This window comes from Aquarana catesbeiana, linkage group LG03 (genome assembly GCF_042186555.1).
Source record: "Aquarana catesbeiana isolate 2022-GZ linkage group LG03, ASM4218655v1, whole genome shotgun sequence".
NCBI lineage: Eukaryota > Metazoa > Chordata > Amphibia > Anura > Ranidae > Aquarana > Aquarana catesbeiana.
This window is the reverse complement of record NC_133326.1, coordinates 323,715,303-323,731,250: the sequence shown is the minus strand read 5'-3', so window position 1 is coordinate 323,731,250 and position 15,948 is coordinate 323,715,303. Positions and strand designations below refer to the sequence as shown.

The following is a 15,948-nucleotide window of genomic DNA, read 5'->3' as shown; positions in this document are numbered from 1 at the left end:
GGGAGGCCACTACATATGACTATAGGAGTCAGTGTCTGGAGGACCCAACCCCCTGAAGTATGAGAACTGTGTTGCAACTGTGATCAGAAGAAAAAAAAAAAAAAAAAAAAAGAAGTATAGAATCCACTCCAGATAGCCTTTTACAGGCCAACACATTGTAATCTTGTGTTGTCAACCTTGCCCAGTTCTCCTCTGCTGGACTATAGAATATCTTACCCTTTAATTATGGAGAAGAGGAAAGGAAGAGGTGTTTGAGGCGGTCGATGAGCCAGGAGACTTGGGCAGGGCTGATAACATTGCTTGCAATTTCAGTGCATTATAGGAAATTAGAAGCACACTTGGATTTCTGTCTGATGAACATTATGGAACACACAATTGGATCTCCTATAGTTCCAGGCCAAGATATGCATGTTGTGACCCAGTTGAAGGCCCCTTGTGTAAACACTAAAAACATGTGCACCGGATGTACAATGCATACAAGGCCGTCATTTCCTCTGTTCATTTTTTTCTTAGGTTAGGTTTGTGTAGGCCTCAAACAAATGTAGATTTAATTGCATGTGTTTTCTGCCTTTATTGGCTTCCTTTTCCAATTCTTGTTGTCAGCTGTTGGTATTTTTACCACTGTATTCCTTTTCTTACAGCTTCTAAACAAACAGCTTTCACTGAATAGTCTTTTACAGGTTGTAAAAAAACAGTTTTACAGTTGAAAAACATTTTATTCTTGGGGCCGGATGTACTGTAAGGTTTGTTTAAAGGAGAGAAATAGGAAGCAGTTAGGCTGCATTTACACCTGAGCGTGTTTTTGCTGCAATTTTGTACAGGTCAAAAAGGTCAATGTAAAAAGCAAACACACCAACACATGTTTTAGATACACTAGGGGGTTGATTGATTTACTAAAACTGGAGAGTGCAAGGTCTGGTGCAGCTCTGCATAGAAACCAATCAGCTTCCAGGTTTTATTGTCAAAGCCTAATTGAACAAGCTGAAGTTAGAAGCTGATTGGCTACCATGCACAGCTGCACCAGATTTTGCACCTACCAGTTATAGTAAATCAACCCAGAGGTGTGAATAGGGCCTTATAATCTTGACAGAGGTTCTATAACTTCCACTATACTAGATTTTTTTTTTTTGCTTTGTCCCCACTAATGGAAGAAGGGGTGGAATGGGGTCCTGACAGTTTCTATTGGTAAGGCAGCTTATATAGCCAAGAGTCATTACAAAAAGTATTAACATACTGACAGAGGTTCTTACACTTCCACACTATACAGGTGCTAGAGGACAGTCTTCTGAAGTTGAGTTTGATTACAGCTTTTACAATCAAATCTATACAAAGACACTACATAGGTGAAAAATAATTAAAATACATTAGGGCATGTATGGCTTTTAAGGGAATCTTACATACGATGGCATTTCCCCCAAGTACTTGGCACACATGACATTCTAGCCGGTACTATAAAGAGGCAGAGAATTGAGAAACTCTGCCTTGATACACAATAGGATCATCAGTGGGTGAAACCTATACATTTGGATATTTTGTCTGGGACTTGTATGGAGTACTTTTGCGCAAGTTTTATTTTATTATGGAGGAGCTCTCTCAACTATCCCCCCCCCCCCCCCCCACTGCTATATGCCCATTCTGTGCCGCCAGGACCTATGGAGTCCTGTGTAAGTCACCGCAACATACGCAATCCCACTCTCTACTCTATGGACAACCGTTCGGAGTGCCACACACCATGCCAGAGCAAGATGGACAGTGCAAAAGACTCACCTCTCCTCCTAAGCAGCTTAATTCAAAAGTATGCAAGTTGGTTTGAAAATGTATTTTCCTTAAAATCAGATGTTAAATTATACCTGTGGTTAGGTGTAAGTAGAAATTACCCATCTCTTCAACCTAGGTATAAAGAACTCAAAACTGCAGAATACTTCCAAGTCCTACTTTGGTAACGGAGCTACTTGCACTGCAGTGTTGATGCTAAAAACTATGCAGCAAAGTCCATGCACTTGGTAAAACACACTCTAATCAGAGAACGTGCATACAGGGAACTTTCTTTCTGCAACATGATAAAGAAGAAAGGGTCTGACTGGTTGATGTGGGCAAAATGTGGAAATAGTTATTGAAAGGAACCAGCCGTCCAATGCAAGCCAGGCTGGTTCATTTATCCAAGGATTTGTGACAAATTTTGTGCACACGACAGATACAATTTCCAAACTATTACTCACTGAACATATACACAAGCAAATATTAAATCAGGTACATGCATAAGCTGGGTGATTTTTTGAACAATGGTTATTGAATTTAAAGGCTTAATGCATTTTATAAACCTTTCTGTAGAAAAAAAAAAAAATCTTGAAGGAATGTATCATTTTGCCTTTTAGTGGAGGAAGTCAGAGGTATGAGACTTCTGCCAAGCCTAGATTCATATGCATCCATGACTAGGTACACTGGGTATAGAAAAGAAATCACCTCCACCTTAAAATCAATTTTGCTGCTTTGCAGCCTGAAATGAAAACAGGCGACATTTGTTTTATCCAGCTGTATTTACTCATTGCAAAAAAAATGTGATTTTCTATACCCACTGTATTTGTACATTCAACTTTTTTTGCATTTATCATTGACATACCACTACTCTAGATTCTGAAGTTTTGCCTTTATTTTCCTTTTTCTACACTTTGGGCCAGTTCACACCACATGCAGTCCAGTGCGGTATTTTTTCTGCATCAAAAACGCATGGAAAGTAGGTTATATGGCTTCAAAAAGCATAATTCACACCAGTGCAGTCAGTTCCAGGGCTTTCCAGTAAAAAAAAAAAAAAAAAAAAAAAACCACAAAACACCCCACGCACTGGACTCTATAGTGGAAAAAAATAAAAACACGCATGCAGAAACGCATCCAGAACACGGTTTAGTGGTGTGAGCCAGCCCTTAATGCCTTGTCTTAACTGTGCCTACATATAAACATTAAAGTTCACTTTTCGCTGTAAATTACAATAAAAAAAAAAAAAGAAAAAGAAAAAAAAAGTCGCTTTTTATTAAACATATATTTGTATCTTTGTCTACACTTTGGTAATAGCCGGGCAAGGTTGGTTGAGCTAAAGCTAAGGTTACTATTTATAAAAGACCTAACACAGTAGGGCATTTGGATTTCATATGTCAAACTCAGGCCACAAGTCTATCGAGGTTAACCTAATTAAAATGTTGAAAGTTCAGCCACACCCCTTGATGCATTCCACCTCTATGACGGAGCCCAATCCGGGTAAAAATATGTCAGAGGGCAATGGCCAAAGCTTGAACTTTTACAATTTGAGCAAGTTAACAATTAAACAGAAGTATTGCCTACGTTTGTTAAAGCGTTTGCTAAACAAAAAAAAAAAAAAAAATTTTAAATAAAAAAAATTATTCTTCCTGTTCCCATAAAGCATGTTATACAGCACAGTGCTTGTGTTGTGTAATTTGGCCCCTTCTATCACCTAAAAAACCTGGCTGATTCTACCTGGCTATGTCCTCCCCTTTGTAAACTGACCATGGTGTATCATGACTGCTGAGCCCTGACCCCATGGCCCGTTTAAGTGCCTTCATCATCCGCAGCTTTCCTGTCATCCTCTGTCGTCCTCCCCTCCCCCCCGCCCGCGCGTGCCGCTTGTTCACTCCTGTGTCAGTGCACACCCCCTCCCCTCCTAATGCTGAAGTTTCATTTAATGTTTTATCTCATCCTGTCGAATAATCCTATGTGCCCCTGTGTCTGTTTTATTAAATAAGCCGTTCTTTACCTCATCTCAAAGCGCCGATAGCGTGACGACCCACCGCCTCTCTCCTCCCGACAGCGGGGAATCCTTGGCCATAACCACTGCAGCTATCAGCCGGGGAGAGGAGAGAGCTGACGGGTCACGTTAGCACCGATCGACACTCTGAGTTCAGATAAACGGAGGTTTATTTTAATTAAACCACAGACACAGTGGCACATAGGAACAGACAGGATGGGATAAAGTGGCTTAATAACCACTTGCCTACTGGGCACTTTCACCACGTTCCTGCCCAGGTCAATATTCAGCTTTCAGTTCTGGTACACTTTGAATGACAGTTGCACAGTCATGCAACACTGTACCCAAAGTTTCAGTTTTTTGTGACAAAGCTTTCTATTAGTGGTATTTAATCAATGGCTTTTTTTATTTCTTGCTAAAGAAAAACGAAAAAGAGCCAAAAACCACACCACACTTTACTGTAAATGTTTCTCATGCACCAATGAGGTTGCACTGATGATCAGGACACTGATGATCAGTGTAGATGTCCCCTTGTGCGGACTGACGTTTATCGGCTCTCCTCACGTGCTGTCAGCGTGAGGAAAGGACTGCCGATAACTGGCAAATCCTGTTTACACTGATCAGCTGTGATTGGACACAGCTGGTCACATGGTAAAGAGCTGCTGCGATTGGCCCTCTACCCCAATCTGTAGCTCTAAGCAATCATTTGGCTATTGAGCGGTCATGAAGAGGTTAAAGTGGTTGTAAAGACTGAAGGTTTTTATTTAATCGTCATGCAGGAAGGTAAAAAAAAAAAAAACCCTCGTGTGCTGCGCCCTCCCGAATACTCACCCGAGCCCCTTCTTGACCCAGCAATGTGCACAAGAGCATCAGCTGTCCCAGGACTCCCTCTCATTGGCTGAAACAGACGTGGGAGCCATCGGCTCTGCGCAAAACCACTGCACAGAGCAGGTAAGTATAACTCTCTCTCCCCCCTCCCCCCCTTAAAAAAAATCAATAAATATAAAAGTTGAACCTTTGACACCACTTTAAAGATGGAAAAATGGAAGTGCATTCTATAGGGTGATTGCAGGTTCTCCCTGTAGGACCAGTGTTGTAACCATCAAGTGCACTCCCAACTGCACAGCATCTGTAAGTACAGATGTTCTGAATCACAGGGGGTTTGCATTTTAATCACATCCTCACTCCACCAACAAGTTAAACAATAGCAGCTCCATTATATAGGATTTTCCTAGCTAGTGCTTTGCGTTCTATTAGCAAATCTAATAGGAGTTCTGACAAATCATATTACAGACATGGAAGGATACTAACATGAAACAAATAAAAATGGCTTAAACAAAAACCATGGGTCCACTAACCTAGAAAAGTTATTTTGAAGACCTTCAGAGACAAATAGCTGCAAACAAATGATTTCTGTATATCAATATTTCTGCACCTACACCAACATGTTTGTCCCATTTTTCTTGTGAAAACCACTCCAGTTGACACGGGTTTGAAGGATGCCCTTCAGGACTGCACATTTCAACCCCATACATACATTCAAACATACAAAACATAATCCAGGTCAGGGCTCAGAAGGCCACTTCAGATCAATGTATACTTAAAAAACAAACAAACAAACAAAAAAAAAAAAAACCACACCCCAAACACACACACACACACGTACATTTATATTTTGTGTTTTATTGGGGGAGTTTCTCTGACCACCACTTTTTTTTTTTAATATATAAATACCCAAATTTGGACTATCTTGGTCTGGAGCTCTTCAATTACTGCATGCATTTCTTCCAGAAATCTGCTGGGTTACCCACTGGAGGGTATCCTTGTTGTGAGCAGCCTAACCTGAGGCAGTGAGCTCTGTGATTTAAGTTTGTACAAAGCGATAGGACCAGCTTGCGGTGGCTCTTTTCACCCGTGGGGCTGATGGAGGCTCCGATGTCACTGGATTAACCCTGGCGGCCGAGCGAAAGCTTCAGGCATTTGCGGCCATCTTACAGAGCGCTCACCAAGCCGCAATTACGGTGACGATAGAAGAGCAGGAAACCCCCCACAGGTTATCTACATGGTGCTGTAATGTTAACATTTTGCAGGATAAGGACTCCTCTAAGGTTATCTTTCAGCATCTCTGGGAGTTTTTCTCCTTAAATAGACACTGTTTCAGACCCTTATGTCCTATGGCTATGGTCCGCACATAAAGACTTTATACGAGGCATATGTATCCAGCTAAGCTCCAGGGCTAAGAAACAATAAAACCTCACACTAACCAATCTCTTTTCAGAAATCCACAACCTGAAAATTAATAATAAAGTCACACCCTCCCATTATACATCTGCTTCCCTTGCTAAATTACGAGGGGAACTGCAGACCCACCTCACAGAACAATACGATAAGCACCTTAAACTTAACTTCTATGCAGAATCCAACAAAGCGGGAAAATATCTAGCGAATAGGTAAAAAAAAAAAAAAAAAAAAAACAAACAAACACACAAACACACACAAACACACACCTCAGGCGAGGACTCGCATTTCACATCTCATTCACCCCACTCTCAAACACTAGATAACTAACCCACAGGAAATTGCAAACAAATTTGCTAATTACTCGGGTGCACTATATAACCTCAGCAATGAACCCCAATACCCCCCAGCCTTCTTCATTTAACATGCAACACTTCTGAACCAACTTAAATCCCAACGCTGTCAGATGAGCAACTCCAGGTGCTTATTGCTCCAATTTCTGATTCAGAGATTGCAAAATATCATCCTCTACACCTAATGGCAAATCCCCTGAACCTAATGGTCTGCCAAATGAGTACTACAAAATATGTAGCTCCATCCTCTGTCCATACTTAAATGCAATGTTCACTAAAGCGATTCAAACCTCATTTCTCCCAGAGATGCTGAAGGCTCAGGTGGTAACTTTAGCCAAGCCTGGGAAGGAGCCCACCACCCCTGCCAATTTTCGTCCGATATACAGTGGCTTGCGAAAGTATTCGTCCCCCTTGAACTTTTCAACCTTTTGCCACATTTCAGGCTTCAAACATAAAGATATAAAATTTTTATTTTTTGTGAAGAATCACCAACAAGTGGGACACAATTGTGAAGTGGAACGAAATCTTTTGGATTTTTGAAACTTTTTTAACTAATAAAAAAAATGAAAAGTGGGGCGTGCAAAATTTTTCGGCCCCCTTGCGTTAATACTTTGTAGAGCCACCTTTTCTGCGATTACAGCTGCAAGTCGCTTGGGGTATGTCTATCAGTTTTGCACATCGAGAGACTGAAATTCTTGCCCATTCTTCCTTGCAAAACAGCTCAAGCTCGGTGAGGTTGGATGGAGAGCGTTTGTGAACAGCAGTTTTCAGCGCTTTCCACAGATTCTCGATTGGATTCAGGTCTGGACTTTGACTTGGCCATTCTAACACCTGGATACGTTTATTTGTGAACCATTCCTTTTGTAGATTTTGCTGTATGTTTGGGATCATTGTCTTGTTGGAAGATAAATCTCCGTCCCAGTTTCAGGTCTTTTGCAGACTCCAACAGGTTTTCATCCAGAATGGTCCTGTATTTGGCTGCATTCATCTTCCCCTCAGTTTTAACCATCTTCCCTGTCCCTGCTGAAGAAAAGCAGGCCCAAACCATGATGCTGCCACCACCATGTTTGACAGTGGGGATGGTGTGTTGCGTGTGATGAGCTGTGTTGCTTTTACGCCAAACATATCGTTTTGCATTGTGGCCAAAAAGTTCGATTTTGGTTTCATCGGACCAGAGCACCTTCTTCAACATGTTTGGTGTGTCTCCCAGGTGGCTTGTGGCAAACTTTAGACAAGACTTTTTATGGATATCTTTTGAGAAATGGCTTTCTTCTTGCCACTCTTCCATAAAGGCCAGATTTGTGCAGTGTACGACTGATTGTTGTCCTATGGACAGATTCTCCCACCTCAGCTGTAGTTCTCTGCAGTTCATCCAGAGTGATCATGGGCCTCTTGGCTGCATCTCTGATCAGTCTTCTCCTTGTCTGAGCTGAAAGTTTAGAGGGACAGCCAGGTCTTGGTAGATTTGCAGTGGTCTGATACTCCTTCCATTTCAAAATGATCGCTTGCACAGTGCTCCTTGGGATGTTTAAAGCTTGGGAAATCTTTTTGTATCCAAATCCGGCTTTAAACTTCTCCACAACAGTATTACGGACCTGCCTGGTGTGTTCCTTGGTCTTCGTGATGCTCTCTGCGCTTCCACACAGGTGGATTCTATTTATCACCATCAGTCATTTAGGACAACATTGCATCATTCAGAGATCCTCGCTGAACTTCTGGAGTGAGTTTGCTGCACTGAAAGTAAAAGGGGCAGAATAATTTTGCACGCACCACTTTTCAGTTTTTTAATTGCTAAAAAAGTTTAAAATATCCAATAGATTTTGTTCCACTTCACAATTGTGTCCCACTTGTTGGTAATTCTTCACAAAAAATTAAAATTTTATATCTTTATGTTTGAAGCCTGAAATGTGGCAAAAGGTTGAAAAGTTCAAGGGGGCAGAATACTTTCGCAAGCCACTGTATGAACACGGATGTTAAGGTTTATGCTAAATTCTTGGCCAAACGTCTGATGCTGGTCTTACCCTCCCTGATCAAGAAGGACCAAATGGGTTTTGTCGTAGGAAGACAGACATCGGACGCGACCAGGAGAATCTTGAATGTTACATATCACGCTGAAAAAACACGAACGCCCTCTCTGCTTCTATCAATTGACGCAGAGAAGGCGTTCAATAGGGTGCACTGGTTATACAGGTCTATGGTCCTGGAAAGATTTGGTTTTAGGAGGGCCAATATTGTCTGCTACTCTGGCATTATATTACAATCCCTCCACACAAGTTAATGCCTCTGGTTTATTGTCCTAACCCTTTGGTACATCCAATGGTACCTGACAGGGATGTCCACTGTCCGACGATCTTCAATCTAATGATTGAGCCGCTAGCTGAAGCCATAAGCTCAAACGCACTTATTACAGGTTTCAAATGTCAAGACTCCACTCACAAAATTAATCTCTTTACGGATATTATTCTCCTCTTGACTAACCCTGACCGCTCCCTTCCTCAAGCATTCTGAATCTTAACAGAGTTCAGTCAGTCACATATACTACAAGGTGAATGCCACAAAATCTGTTCCTGGATTTGGGTGTCAAAGAAGCCACAACAACTAGCCTACAATCTCAGTATCCATTCACATGGAGCTCTGAGGGGATCCAGTATCTGGGCATCACCCTCACAGCCACATCAAAATCCTTGGCCCCTACCAATTACAAACCCATAATTTCTAGGATGGAGAAAGCGCTCAAAACGGAAGGCACAATTTGAATTGTCCTGGTACGGCAGGTTGGCGGCTCTGAAGATGAACATACTCCCCAAAATCTTATACATCTTTAGGTCTTTACCAATACCCATCACGAATAAATACTTTACATTCCAGTCGGGTATCATCAGGGAGTTTCTAGGGAAAGGAAAAAGGGCCAGATGTCCATACTCATGTCTGATTAAACATAAATCCATAAGTGGATCAGGTCCAGACCTCAAGGATTACTACTGGCCGGTTATCTTGGACCAGATTAAATACTGGTTCCAGTCTAAGGACGGCCTATTGTGGGTAGAGATGGAATCGACCCTTACCCACAATGGTGATCTCTACTTGCTCCTTTTGAGCGACAGCTGGCGGAAACAAGATCTTATATCTGTACATCGATGCTGGCCTGGAGGTACCTCAACCCCCCCCCCCCCCCCCCAACCAGAACACAGTGAACCTATTCAACCATCACTCCCAATCGATATCTTTGAGATTTTGATCCCCTCACTCTCCACTACCTCCTTGCATCACTATGGTATTTCCAAAGTATCAGATCAACTTCATGGAGACTCCCCTATCCATACGTGAACAGCAAAGGTTCTCATTTTTAGAATGCTCCACCTATTATCCAATACCCCACTCCTAAGCTTAACCTCCATTGCAAAGCCTGGCGCTTCTATAACGAGCCCAATACAAGAGGCATTACCCTCTTTTATTCCATTCTCCAAGACATACTTACCTTCAGTAAATCTAGGGCCATGTCATTATGGGAGAATGATCTCCATATTCCTCTAAACAATGACTAATGAATTTGCATTTTTTTTGTGGTATACTGTATTTGATGATTCTGTACTAGAACTTGTGCAAGGTTTGTACGGTTTCTTTCTAGTTAAACCAATAAAAACCTATTCAGCAAGAAAAAAAAAAAAAAAAAAAAAAAAAAAAAAAAAAGTCAAGTCAGAGGCTACAAGACCTGTAGATTATGACTTTTAAACAGCCACTCACCTGTCCCACAATCCAGCGCTATGCTCACCCCAGCCGTTTTCACTTCCCACCTTCTGTCCCCAGCGCTGGTAGCCTAAAAGTAGTATGGTTTTACCCCCCCCCCCTGCCCAATTAGGCTATGTTTCCACTATTGCGTCCCCAAAGTTGCGCGATTTTTTACCGCGATTTGAAGCAACGCCTGTATCTATGGACCTCAAGTCGCATCAAAGTGGGACCAAAGTAGTGCAGGGACTACTTTGAAGTCGCTGCGACTTGAAGTCGCACAGATATGAACGGTACTCATTGGAAATCATGGGATACAATTTGTCATGCGACTTTTCAGTCCCAAGTCGCATGAAAAGTCGCACTAGTGGAAACATAGCCTTATACTTTGCTATGTGGATGCAGCATCAGTCCGATGCTGCATCTGTCCCCTGGCACCTCTGCGGTGCCTGGACTGATATCAGTGACCTCAGCAGAGAGCAGACTTCAGCCAGCTCTGTGCTGAAAACGGGTCACAGGAGTGCAAAACGAATTGCACTCCTGTTTAGTTTGGATAAGATTGCTAGCTACAAACTACCATCATTAGTGATTTGTTTCAGCAAATGATTGCCCCACTGTAGGCTGCGGTTAAGTTATTAATGCAGTGGTGGCCCCCCAAATTACATGGGTTACATATGCTCATTTAGCTAAAAATAAATGACAAAATACCTTATTCCTCACTACCACAGGTTTCCTCTGCTCTGTGCAAATCATCCCACAAAAGCCACATCAATTTGCTGTCTGACAAGCCGCAGCTCTCAGACATCACAAACAATGTAGGACCAGCAGAACTAGCCCACAACCTGAAAGGATCAGACAGAAGGAAAGTGCTGGCTGCCAGGGAGCGAGATATAGGTAACCATTTGCATGCATTCCCCAACCAAACAAGCATGTAACCATAAGTTCCAACCTATGTGCGATTTTATGTCAGTATTACATTGTATATTCCACATCCTAACCACTCTTAAAGTAAAAAGAACCCCCTACGCAGTTTAAGGTTAAATTGCTTTACTTCTAAAGTTAGTGAATGGCCACGTGGTCTTATTAAAAATTCCCTTTCGTGGAAAAGCTATTGTGGGGTCACCAGTATGGCATTTGTACATTGAAATCATAACCCTCTCAAGCATCTCTTCTTCAGAGAGAATAAAGTTTAGTGCTTGTAATCTTTCCTCATAACTAAAGGTCCTCCAGACCCTTTGTAGTTTTGTTGCCCTTCTCTGGACTCTCTCCAGTTCTAGCACATCCTTCCTGAGGACTGGTGCCCAGAACTGGACAGCATACTCCAGGTGCAGCTGGACCAGGGTCTTGTAGAGTGGGAGAATTATTGCTTTATCTCTTGAGTTAATCCCCTTTTTAAATGCATGCCAATATTCTATTGGCTTTGCTTAGAGCAGCTTGGCATTACATGCTATTGCTGAGCCTGTCATCTACTAGGACCCCCAGGTCCTTTTCCATCCTAGGTTCCCCCAGAGGTTCTCCCCCAGTAGATTGCATTCATATTTTTGCCACCCAAATGCATTATTTTACATTTTTCTAAATTAAAGCTCATTTCAATCCATGAACTCACCCTATGGCCCATGCCAATGGACCTTTCTTTGTACAGTAAACATTTATGGGAAACTGTATCAAATGCTTTTGTAAAATCCAGATACACCACACCTACGGGCCTTCCTTTATCTAGATGGCAGCTCACCTCCTCATAGAAGGTTAATAGATTGGTTTGGAATCAATGGGGAATAAGTACAGTGCTGCTCCAGTGATCTTTATAAAAATGGTTACACAATAAGCAGCTAACACGCCTCTAAGACACAAGTAGAAGTAAGCACACTGTGCCTCGTCATTATAGGGAATTCCATGATCGAAACCCTGCAGGCACCCAGTTCCTCATCATTGACAAATATGTGGCTCCTTGGCGGGGCGGGTCAACCCTTAGGGGGGTCTCCCGTCTGGAGACCTACTGGATTTATGAATTGGGTTCCCATTTTCCGCAAGGTATTAACGTAAAGTGGGACATCAATTCATTTATTAATCAGGCATAGTTATTACATTTATGATCCTCCTTATTTTTATCTATATTTTTATTTGATTTATTTTTTATTTGTAATGTATTTTTTCTGCATACGTTTACATGAGTGTACCATTGTTAGTCAGACCCTTGGTTATTGACACCTATATATTGTGCTAATCTTCAATAGTTCTTATATCTTTAAATTTGATATTTGTCTCCTTCTTGTAAGATTGTCACTATTAGTTCTCCTTATGTGTTGTAATATATAGGATGGAAGGGATGTCCCTTATTGGGAGTGTCACTTTCTATACATATCACTCTTTTTAAATAATGTTTTTAATGAACATTCTGTTAAGCCCATTGCCTTTATCCAGCATTTTATTACTCTATTTTTGCCGGGTATCCAGATCTATGGCATTTGGTTACTGTTATGTGATTGCCCAATTTACATTTACACCACCTCTGCTGACACTTTTGTTTTGCATTGCGAGGTTGCTGAGACTGTTCCGGTCCTCTCTACCCTATCGCGGCTTTCCTCCCTTCATACAGGAAGTATATATGCCGCTGATGTGGACGAGAGGCTTGGCCCTGATATTGGAACGTGGGCGCGCCGCAAGTGACGGAGGCGGGCCACGTTCTTCATGCAAACATATGACGTATGATCCGGGGGCGGGGTGTGACGGCGCCCCGACCTATAGGATCCATTGGTTGAATGTGAGGCTTGGTGCGCTGGCGGACTTCCCTGCGAGGGTTCCGCTATTGCGCACGGCCTCAGTATCTGGCCGAGTTCGGTGGGCGGAGCGCGAGGGTGCTCTAACCTATGCGATCTGGCCGTGCCGAGATGGAGGCTTGGTATTTACCCTGAGCACTTCCGGATCGGCTAGCCACAACATTAGCACCACTTGTGTCTTTATAAGATATAATTTTCGTTTATCCCTGATTCATAAGTTTAGTGTTAGCGGTATAACACCGCTTACTGTATTCTTTATGTTCTATATTTTACATGTACTAACACAAATTTGAGAACCGGAAGTGACATCAGTCGGTCACTTCCTAGGTCAGGACACTCCCAGTGGGGGTCATTTCTGGTTTAAATAGCGGTGGGATAGGGGGGCTCCACACCCCAGATGAAGGCTCGTTAGCCGAAACATGTTGGGTGGACCCCCTATGATCACCGCGTTTGATACAATTTGAGCTGTTTACGATCTTATATCATGTGAGTGTTCCTTTTTATTATTTTAATAAATGCATGTTTTTAAACGATATCATGCCATGTGAGCTTTATTTTTCTCATGGCTTTTAAAAACATCCGGTTGGCCTGTTGAAACGTCTGGACGGTTGAAGCTGTTCAAAGATCTTCCCTTCTCCCCCATTGGAAGTTGCAGATATCCGATGATCCATCTTGCCAGCCCTGGCGGCTAATTAAGCTTTGAGACTTGTAAGACGTATGTCTTTAAGTCCCCTGCTTCCGGTAAGCCTCCTCAGATACTCTGGTAATGGTCCTGTCATAGATTTAGACGCCTCATTTCATTTGGTGCTCCACTTTTTTATCTACCAGAAGCTTTCCATTGCTGTTTTCACCAGTTAACCCTCAGACTTTTGGTGGTGGTTTTTGATTTTTATCAGGAACACATTTTCTAACCTTTATGGACTTTTTTGGTTGATTTTTTATTTTTCTACAATTTGTTCTCGTTCTCCATTTCTTCACCGGTTTATTGTAATCATATTTTGCATGTCATTTTGTAACATACAGTGCACTTTTGATTGTATTGAGTCACTTTTATTTAATTTTGAAGTAATTTTTGTCCACTTGCTGGCCATTGAGAGATGGCTCAAGCCTAATTCACTGTTTTCATACCTTTAATAGATTGGTTTGGCAAGAACGATTCTTCCTGAATCCATGCTGATTACTGCTAAATGATACCGTTGTCATTACTAGAATCTTGTATATAGTCCCTTATGCCCTCCAAGAGCTTGCATACAATTGATGCTCAGCTAACTGGTCTAATTCCCAGGCATGGATCTTGGCCCTTTTTTTAAATATCGGTGTTACATTGGCTTTTCTCCAATAAGCTGGTAGACTGTTCGTAAAAATTAGGAACAATGGTCTGGCAATTACTTGACTGAGTTCCTTAAGGACCCTTGGGTGCAAGCCATCTGGTCCCAGTGACTTATTAATATTAAGTTTTTCAACTCTTCTAATTCTGTCCTGTTAGCCATGAGGGTGCTTCCTGTGACATGCAATGGAGGATAAATATTGCGATCTAACAAAAATATTTCATAATGAGCTAGTATGCAATGCGTACTAGCTCATTATGCCTTTGTCTTTCAGGGGTTATTTATTTTTTGAGTTTACAACCACTAGCAGCAAAAAATGTGATTTTATGAAAAGTACCATGTCACACTGGGGAATTTGCAGCAAATACATACAAGTACATAAATAGAATATTGCTATAAAGAGTGAATAACCATACTTTTATTCTTACTTCATGCGGATTTTTCACTGTAATGTCTGAGTGTGGAGGAACCAACAGAATCTCTACGAGAACGGGGCACACATTGGTTTTACTTAAGTGCAGCTCATTACATGAGGTTAGATGGAAACAATTATAAACTGAAGAAAAAAAAAAAAATAAATGAACTGCTGTTTATTACTACTTTAAACTATGCTTACAGTTAGCGCACAGTTTTTGCACAGCAAGGTAAGATGCACCTCAGGAAGTCCAAGCCACACATTATTGCAATGAAAGATTGAATGGCATGTTGGGAAATCTCCCAGCATGTCCTGGCTTTCCAGGATTAATAGTACTGCACATGTACTGTTGCCGGGCAAGTATCACAGGAGATGGCCCTGTTGCCTTTTTTGCATCATGCATGCAAGCAAAGGCAGACATTTCCCCAACCAATTGTTCCTGGAAAGAAGCCTTATTGTATTATGGAAAGTATCTGGCCACACTTCTATTTCATTCAGTCTGCAGGCTTACAGATTTCTGTATCCATGCTAAACAAGGTAGATGGAGGAATGCTCCCTGCCAGAGATCCTATTCTGACAGATAGCACCAGCAGCATCAGAACACCAAAATAGTAGCTGCATCAGATTAGAAGTGCTGTTCAGATCCACGGCTCAAATTATGTCCTAGCTAATCAGGAACCAGGGGAAATGCCCTCTACGTATGGACAGCTTAAGACAATTCTTTAGTCAAGCACTCTTAAAAAAGGTAAGAAATCATGGGAAGGAAAAAAAAAAAAAAAAAATAGATAAGGACAGGAGGTATAGGAGATAAACATACAAACTTCAGAAGTGAGGTGTTCTCCCGTAGAGCTCCAATGCAGCCTGCGAATCCCAGCACAAACATAACAGCCCCCGTGACCATAAAGAGCCACACAGGGTCAAATCCACTCAGGTCTGTGATGGATGAGATGTTGGAGAGTACTCCCTGTGAACAAAAACAGCCATAATAATATTAATGCTTCTTAAACCAAAGTAAATATATTTTTAAAATTGGGTTCTAGACAGCCTACCCAGGAGTTTTAAAAATAAAGCATAAATCCAACATGGAGCCTGAACCCTTCATAATACCCACAGCGGGTATGACCCAAGATCTCACCAATCAAGCATCCAAAAGACACAAGAAATGGTAAAGTGGCTTGAAGCGAACTGACATGCAGAAAAAAAAAAAAAAAAAAAAAAAAAAAATTAAAATTCCTAGAGAGCTAGACTGCTTTTTTTTTTTTTTTTTTTTTTTTTTTTTTTTTTTTAAATGTTTTGGATAAGAGCTTGCCCTTTATTTCCTGTCCCCGGGATACTACTAGAGGCCATGGAAACA

General features: G+C 41.6%; 1 protein-coding gene across 1 annotated transcript in view; it reads right to left on the bottom strand.

The window, feature by feature from the left end:
* TSPAN17 (tetraspanin 17) overlaps positions 1 to 15,948 on the bottom strand; it is an 84,315-nt gene that overhangs the window by 18,944 nt on the left and 49,423 nt on the right. Inside the window, exon 3 of the mRNA XM_073620466.1 lies at positions 15,412 to 15,558. Coding sequence (XP_073476567.1) covers positions 15,412 to 15,558 — 147 coding nt within the window. The remainder of the gene's footprint in view (positions 1 to 15,411; positions 15,559 to 15,948) is intronic.